The sequence below is a fragment of the Aristolochia californica genome, unplaced genomic scaffold (genome assembly GCF_029961685.1).
Source record: "Aristolochia californica isolate CCGP_79_NKW_82.1479 unplaced genomic scaffold, dmAriCali1.0.hap1 SCAF_1, whole genome shotgun sequence".
Classification (NCBI taxonomy): domain Eukaryota; kingdom Viridiplantae; phylum Streptophyta; class Magnoliopsida; order Piperales; family Aristolochiaceae; genus Aristolochia; species Aristolochia californica.
Window position 1 is genome coordinate 56,035,796 of NW_027181770.1, and position 8,476 is coordinate 56,044,271.

The following is an 8,476-nucleotide window of genomic DNA, read 5'->3' on the forward strand; positions in this document are numbered from 1 at the left end:
GTGGGATCCCAGCCAAATAAGAATTTAAGGTTCAGCTTAACTCACTTTGTCCCCTGCAGCCCGTAAGAACCAAATGAACAAAGGAGCAGAGGTTTTTGTGACGCCCTCAAATTGGTTAATTTAAGGCATTTGTCGTTTAGGGCCCTAGGTTTGAGCCAGGCCAACCAAAAGAGGAGCGGGGAACGTGGGAGAGAGAGAGGGAGAGGGAGAGGAGAGGGAGAGGGAGAGAGCTGATCGAAGCAGAGTGGGGAACGGGAGTGATGGAGTGAGTGAAGTGCGAGAGAGAAAGGCGCGCGTAAGCGTAATCATTGTGGTGCGGTTTGTGGGGTTTCAACCGCTGCAGCAACCAAAGGAGGAGGGTGGGACCTTGGGTGCTTCTGACTCTTGTTTTCACGAGAGAGGGAGAGGTGGCGGGGACCGGCTGATATTTGTGAAGGAATTTGCAAAGCCTTGCAACTTGTGAGAACCACGCTCTCTCCTTCACCTGCTGCTCGTCTCTCTATGAAGGAAGGCAATAGAAATTTTGAAAGAAGAAACAAATAAATATAGACCCGTTTACTGCTCAGGTGATTCTGATTATTAGGGCTTCTGCTCCTGCTTTTTATTATTATTATTATTATTACTTCTTTTTTTTTTTGGATACTTGGGCAGTTGGGTTTTGTGATTCTCATCGCACTTTTAGTTTTTTTTTTTCTTTTTTTTCACTTGCGTTTTTATTTTGTTTTCCTGTATTTTTTATTTTTGGGGTAATTAGTGAATCGAATTTGGTTGTTTGGGTTTCTCATGGATCTCTCACTTTCAGGTTGCTGCGGATTCTGCCGGGTTGAGGTTTCTCGGGTATTTGCAAGGACAATTTTGATTGTCTATTTTGGTTGGGAACTTTGGAGTGCACGTGATAATTGAATCCCTTGCGAGAAGGAAGAAGGGTCGAGAAGGAAGTTGGGTTTTGTGATTCTCATCGCACTTTTAGTTTTTTTTTTTCTTTTTTTTCACTTGCGTTTTTATTTTGTTTTCCTGTATTTTTTATTTTTGGGGTAATTAGTGAATCGAATTTGGTTGTTTGGGTTTCTCATGGATCTCTCACTTTCAGGTTGCTGCGGATTCTGCCGGGTTGAGGTTTCTCGGGTATTTGCAAGGACAATTTTGATTGTCTATTTTGGTTGGGAACTTTGGAGTGCACGTGATAATTGAATCCCTTGCGAGAAGGAAGAAGGGTCGAGAAGAAACTTTTAGAAATTTGTTGGGTTTGCAGGATTTCAGTTGTACAGACTGTTGATTATCTGAGAAGAGAGAAACTAAAGGGGCCATCTTTTGGTAAAAATCTGCAATGTTTTCATATTCAAGAGTTTGCTCTTGATCATTACAACCTTTGGCAGACTGGTTCTCGGCTCCGGATCTTTTATCTACTGAATTGCTTTAATCAGGCGTTGCTTCTTTTGTTTTCAGAATTAAATCGTCCTGCTCGTGAAATCAAGTGCTTTTAGGTGCACGCGCTGAGCTCCATCTTTTCAGAATTTTATGTGATGGAAAGCCAGGGTTTGGTTGTAAAAACTGAGTGACTGTTTTGATCGAAAGATCAGTTTTTCGAATCGGCGGTTAATATTTTAATTACTACTTGATATGGAAGACGAGATCATGTCGGTGAACGAGAGCCACTCATTGGATCACTCTGGTTCAGATATGGAAACGGAAGAGAGTTTAGCGGGGACTTCTAAAGATGCTGGAGAAAATTTTACTTCTGAGAAAGGTGAAGCTAGTAATGTAATTTTTTCTAGGGAAACACCACTACTTACCCAGGATCCAAGAATCTCCGGTGCATGTGGCTGCGCTGCCAAGAAGCTAAAATCAAGAATGTCATCTTCAGAACCTGAGTCCCGTAAAAGGGATAAAAATGGACAGGAAAGAAGGCTTAGTCGCCAGGACAGAATAGAGTTGGGTCGTATGTTTCAGGGTGCCGTGAGTTCTCACAACTGGGAAGTTGCTGAGAGTTTAATTTCACTAGCGGACCCACAAACTCTTAATGATGCTCTTTGTATAGCTTTGGATTCAATTTGGTTCCTCAGAAATCAGCAGGAATTGCATGGAATCAATGGTTTGATTAGAAGAATAATTTCCAATGGTGCTTATGACTTTACAAGAGCTGCGCTTAGGACTTCCTTTCTTGCTTCATGTGTTTCTGCCTGCCAGAGTTGGACGATGAGTTTAGCTGACACTGTGGCTGTTATGGCTCATAGGTAAATACTTTATGCCTTAAGTTGTTCTCTTTTTTTGCTTATTCAGTATCAAGAATGGCATTATACATAAGAAGAGATGGCTTGTCTTTGTAAAATAAAGTGTGGAATTACACTAACTTGTTTCTACCTGATAATTAGACAGAATCAGTGCTAATTTGAGGACCTGATTTTCAACAGAGCATCTTTTAGGCATAAAATATTTATACCCTAAATATCTCGCTCTAGTTACAAGATAATGAAATATCAAGAAGATCCACCGACAATTGTTTCACGTTGGTCTGCATTTGTTTCCTTCATCTAAGCTGAACATATACAGGAGTTAATGATGTTTCCACTTTCTGTTCCCAGAAACTGTCTTCTTTTTTCTTTCTTCTTTTGTTGCACGGGTGGAGAAAATTGTAGCTGTGAATGTACAATTTATTAAGTTAGCACAAATGGATGAAATTTCTAAAAGTGTAAGGGAATCAATTTTCATATTATTTCTGTCCTTATTAGCAGTTTTACATATTCAATATCATTCGTTTCTCTATTGTAAATTGTTATGTGGATGTTTTCTTTTATGTCTCTCTGCCAATACGGCATAGATGAAACTTTGTTCACTTAATAAACATATAACTACTGCTTCAGCGCCACTGAACCTATCTTGCGGGGCAGTGTGGTCGTACTGGTTGGTTTCTGGAGAAACTGGTCTTTAAGCTAGATGGCCTTGCATAAATTTGGTGCAAATATCTATGGTTTGAGAAACGCTCAATCCTTGTGGTTCAAAGGCAGCTGACTGGCAATTTAGCACAGGATGAAGTTGTTTGGCCAAAAATAAAAGAGCTTCCTCTGCTTCTATGTTTTATGGAACACAATCATGTACTCTGAGAATTGCATATGTTTCTGATGAATAGACCAGAATATTTGATTGACAATTTGGGATTCAAAATAACTCTGTCCTGTCTTTGTCTCAATGGATGACTGTATTCTTAGTTTGTAAATTCTGATTGATGTAGTTGACTAATATGTTAATTTCTTCCATTGTGCTTATTTTTATTAGGTTGCATGAACGCCTTCAGGAATGTAACGGGGATGAGGTTCTAAAAGTGGAAGCTGGGGTTAAGGTTCAGAAATTCACTGAGTGGGCTCTTAAATGCATTAGCTTCCACTCTCGGAGCCAGGGAAATCGGAATAGAGGAGGTCAAAGTTCAGCGGTTGAGATCCAATTCCAGTTATCAGCATTTAAATCATTTCTTGATCTTGCTGGAAATCATCTTACAGGAAAAGATTTCACAGAGGCATTTGATGCTGCTTGTTTCCCTTTAACTCTTTTCTCTAGTTCGTTTGATCCTGGTTGGGCTTCTGGAATTTCTGCAACTGCCATTCAAGGGTTGCTAGGTATGTTGGTTGAAGGAGGTGCTGATAATGTTAACCAATGCTTTCTTGAAGCTTCTCGTTTTGGAAGTACGGAGCTTGTGCGGATCTTGTTGCAGGTAACGCCCATATTTTTTCTCTATGAGTGGATAATAACAAGGAGAACCAATTGCTTAAGCATTAAAGCAAAATTCTATTAAATACAATGTAGACATGAAAAAATAAACTATTTGAGATCTTAAGTCAGATCTATGTCCATGATCACGTTCAAATTATTATACCACTATGATTGATGGTTCGGATATTTACAATATTATACCACTATGATTGATGGTTCGGATATTTACATCAAGACTCTGACCATGTGGGACTGTGATTGATAGTTCGGATTTTGTATTCACGAGGGGAGGTCCATCTCAATCTCGGCCTGCATTAACCCCAAATTTGTACAAGTCTGACATATGAAGAGTGATACAAGACCTCCTTTGAAAGTGACATGTCACCATGGCAAAGTAGTGTCTTGACAAGCACCATAATGGCCACTTATGTCACCTATGAGATGACATTTGACATTTGACACTCGCCCATTAGGATGAAAGGGGTAAAAGATATGAGAGAAAGGAGTCAAAGAAAATTGAGAGGAATGACAGAAAAAGGAGGATGGTTCAACTACCCCTCTCATCTTATGGTAGGGGTTAAAACTCTTCTATAGAAAGACACACAAATTTGTTGGAGCTGTGGGTACTAAGTATCTTTAGAAAAAAACTAAAACTTTGTAAGCATGTCAAGTCAGAGATTGCTACAAGCAATAGTTATGTTGCAAATTTGCTCAACTCCTGGAGCTGTCATATTTGGTATGAGACTAAAGTTTCCTCATTAAATGTCCTACGGTGGCTAGGAACAAGTTAGATTGCTGGCTGGACAAGAAATTCAAGTTTAGGCTTCATTCTAACTGTCGGATAAACAAACTTATACATAGGGATCAAATTGGAGGATCCAAATTTGAATGTTGGACCTAATGCATCTTGACATTTAGTCTCTAGTGCTAAAAAGTCCCTTCCAAGGAAAGATTACCTCTGTTCATTGGGTGGGTGGGTGGATGAATACACCCCTTTTTCCCTCTTCCCTCTCGAACATCTCCATTCATTTACTTTTTCAGTGCATTTGAGGGAGTGTCCTATGTCTTCTTATGGGAGGGTGATATGTGGTCAGAAAGGTTCCACTTGTTGAGATACTTGTCATCTCCCTATGGTGACCCTTGTCACTTGTGGGGGACTTAGTGTGTAAGAATTAGATTTGGTGGCGACTCAAGAGTATGTGATCAAAGCTATCAGCTGTGGTCCCCAATGATTAGAGTTTTCTCTAAAGACCCAGGTTCCAAAATTATGAGGGTCACACATTTCTTGCACATTCGTGGCCATTAATTGAACCTTATGATCTCAATGTTTCATTTTTTATGTCTACAAAGACAATGTGAAAGTTTGGCTGAAGAAACTCATGATGGATTAAAACTAACAACTTATCCACAAATGTGAACTGTTCTACTTTTTCTTCTAGGGTGTTGAAAATTTTAATTTATAGGCTGCATAATGCTGCATAAAGATGCCTTCCTCCACTACCTAAATAATTTTTTTCAAATGAGGCACTTTGATGAGATTTTCATTGGTTTCCAATGACTTCTTCTTAGAGATTCTTTTTTCATGGTATATAATTTTCAGGTACTAAGTTCTTTCTTGGTTTCTCTCTTAGGGGAGGGTGCTTCAATATTATCTTCGAAATGACTTACATTGATTTTATTAACCGATTCATTTTTTTATTCCTGTGAAAGAAGAATCACGCAATTTGATTTTATTAAATATAAAGAAATTAGGTTTACATTTATTCTTAGGGGGATTGGTTTTGCATTTATTCCTAAAAATAAAAACAATAATCTTCTAAATTGTATCAGATGGCACATGCCAAACGTCAATTTGAATAATAATGGTCCTTTTTTCCTCTCTTGGTAGACTATCCACCTCTTTGATATGTTTAAGAGGTTTAATTTTTATGCCTTTATTCTGATCTAGTGTGGAGCCCTGGGAGTCACTGGTTTCTTTTTCGCATTCCATGACCATTGTGGCTTGTGAATCACGACAGATGAGCATGTTCTCCTGCTCATCACATGGTCTATAATGAGAAAGGATATGGTTTAGGACATTTCTTGCATTCTTAATGGTGTCTCATGATATGTCTCAGTGCTTTCAACTGAATCAAGGACCTGCATCTAAAGAGGTTTGCTGATGATTGTTTGGTTTTAAAGATATTTGTGTTGAATGTGGTATTTATTTTTTCTGAGCTCTTTTTCCCTCGTTAAGAGATATCGGTAAGAAAGAGGAGAAACGTTCTTTGCTGCCCATACATGGGGGAGACTGGTTTTCATAATGGTGTTCATGTCAGAGCATTCCTACTTGGGAATTTTTTTCTGTTATGTACTATCTCAATGCATGGAGTGTGAAGCAGGGGAAACAGAAAACAGAAGAAAGAGACACTAATATCCTATTAACCGCATACATGCCATCATAATAACAAAAGTGTGCCCCTCCTTTAGTCTTGTCATCCAAAAACACACCAAAAAAAAAAAAAAAATAACAAAAAGTGTAGTTCCAAGTAAAAGTCAAGTCTGCAGCTTATTTCTTTTTTACTCTGATGTCTCTGTTATTACAGCTGTGCTGTAGCTAGCATTGTGGACTCTGGTAATGAGAATAATTTTTTTGTGATAACTCTAATGATGCATTGTTCACCTTCTTCCATTTGCCTCTTCAAGGATTATCTGCAAATGTTTACAGGGACTCGTTTTCCTTCCATTTTGAGATTTTATCTTGTTTAAAATGATTATTATTATTATTATCTTATTTATTTATTTATTTTATTTTTTTCCCATAGGTTTTTCATTCTGAGATGACTTGTTGATTTTCTGTCCTGTGGCATCCTTATAGACTAGTTCCATTATCACTTTGTCATTGTTGCATGAGTCTTCTGCTTAGAGTGTATATTGTCTTACTGTTACCACAATTTTCATGAGTCGACGTCTGTTATGAAATTTCTACATTGTTTTGTTCCGCTTCTTGTCATATCTAAAATTACATTCGATAGTACGGTACCTACTGTGTAAATCCGATAATTCAGCTATGCTACAAGACTATTGTTTTGAATTCTTTGCAAGCACTGGTTTGAAGTCAGTTTTATTGGAGAAGTTTGAATCCAACTAATGGTCTGGACGATGACCATCTTTTGAGATCTAGTTTTTCTAAAATGTGATTGTATTCTGTATTTCAAAGTGTTCCTTGAGCATACATGTGCATTAGTTTTGTTGCTTTTTCTGAATTTGCTTTTTTCTGCATTTCCTTTTCAGATTGCTCAGAGGAATAGCTTAGATGTGGATGTGGACCTTGCTTTGGGCTTCGCTTCTCACTATGGCAAGATTCAGACAATGGAATGCCTGGTTGAAGAAGGTAATGCCATTGCATTCTTGGGGCCACTTATGAGAGCTGCTGAAAGGGGAAGCATGGAAGTTGTCCAGTGGTTTGTGGGACGAGGATGCCGGGACATGGAGCTGTGTCTTGCCCTAACTGCAGCTACCTCAAGCAGCCAAGTTGAAATTGCAGCCTACCTCCTCCCCCATGTTCCCCAGCATGTCCTGGCAGCTCTAAGCATTGAAATCCTCAAAGCCGCCGGAGAACGGAGTGGAGGGTCCCTTGAGGGGGTGCACTTCCTCCTACGCTCCGATTTCCTGGGTGATGCTGCCGCCACATATGCAGTGGCCAATAGTATCGCAAAGTCAGAAGATGAAGGTGTAGCCCCTGAACTACGAGCTTTTCTGCGAGAGCATTGGTCGGAGGCTGCATTTGCCGAGGGGTTGAAGTATGGGGAGGACCACTATGTCAATATAATGAGGATTCAAAGACGGGGCAGGTCACCCATTTGCTTGCGAGACTTACCAGTGCCTCTCTTGGCTGCTGTGGCGTATTTACCTCTGTACAGGGAGTGCATGAAGACGACCGGAAAATTGCTTCCTCAACGTCTGAGGGGGCAGCTCTTGGAAGCAGCAAGGAGGCTAGGGGGTGATCCGATTAATGAGGTGAGCCAAGCGAGAGAGCTCCTTACAGTTTTGGAACAACAAATTCCACCATTTTTGGTCCTGCCTCGGAGGAGGGTTGCTTAGAAGAAGGAACTCATCCAATTTTTATCGAGTTTGGGAGAAATTAAGCTGACTTGATTATGAAGTGATTCTACTTCCTCCTACTAAGTCTTGAATTCCCGTGTCTATGGTCTGTAAAATAGACGTGAAAAAAAGGGAGTAAAAACAAGAGTATGCTGTAATTGTCTCTGAACCATCTCAGGGAGAAGGAAGCGTAAACGTACTAAATGGGTAGTGTTTAAAGGAAAATTTGGTAAAGAAAAAGATCACTCATTATCTTTTGGGGACTGTAAAAAGAAAGAAAATATTTTCATTTTTCTGTCTCACAGGTCGGTTATTACCTTTTCTGTCTCACAGCATTGTTCATCTCGTTCTCGAGGCCTGAAACCTGAGCCACCAACCAAAGAAACATCGGAGAAGGAAATCGATCAAAATACTTGCCCTTCGTCTCCCTCATTCCTCGAAATCGAGTGACCCAGCTAGAGTTTATAGATTGTTCTTCACTACTATCGCTGCTTGCACATATTTATTCTTTAACGAGTCATCTTTTCGGTCACTGTTACCACCAGAGATGCGTCAGTTAACAGACGCAATGTGCACCAGCAAATTAGTAAAATTTCGCTCATGGGAATGGGAGGGTTTCATGAACTCCAAGAAAAGTTTCAGTTGAAAATATACGAATTCCCCCTTCGAAGTTAGATGAACATGGGTC

The 8,476-nt window shown here is 39.6% G+C and overlaps 1 protein-coding gene across 1 annotated transcript; it reads left to right on the forward strand.

The window, feature by feature from the left end:
• Window positions 1-8,042, forward strand: LOC137951892 (ankyrin repeat protein SKIP35-like). The gene is made up of 6 exons (XM_068798869.1): window positions 1-566; window positions 803-938; window positions 1,091-1,314; window positions 1,447-2,234; window positions 3,274-3,706; window positions 6,979-8,042. Exons 4-6 carry the CDS (start codon window positions 1,621-1,623, stop codon window positions 7,786-7,788), a joined length of 1,857 nt encoding a protein of 618 aa, XP_068654970.1. The 5' UTR covers window positions 1-566; window positions 803-938; window positions 1,091-1,314; window positions 1,447-1,620; the 3' UTR covers window positions 7,789-8,042.
• The last annotated feature ends 434 nt before the right edge of the window (window positions 8,043-8,476 follow it).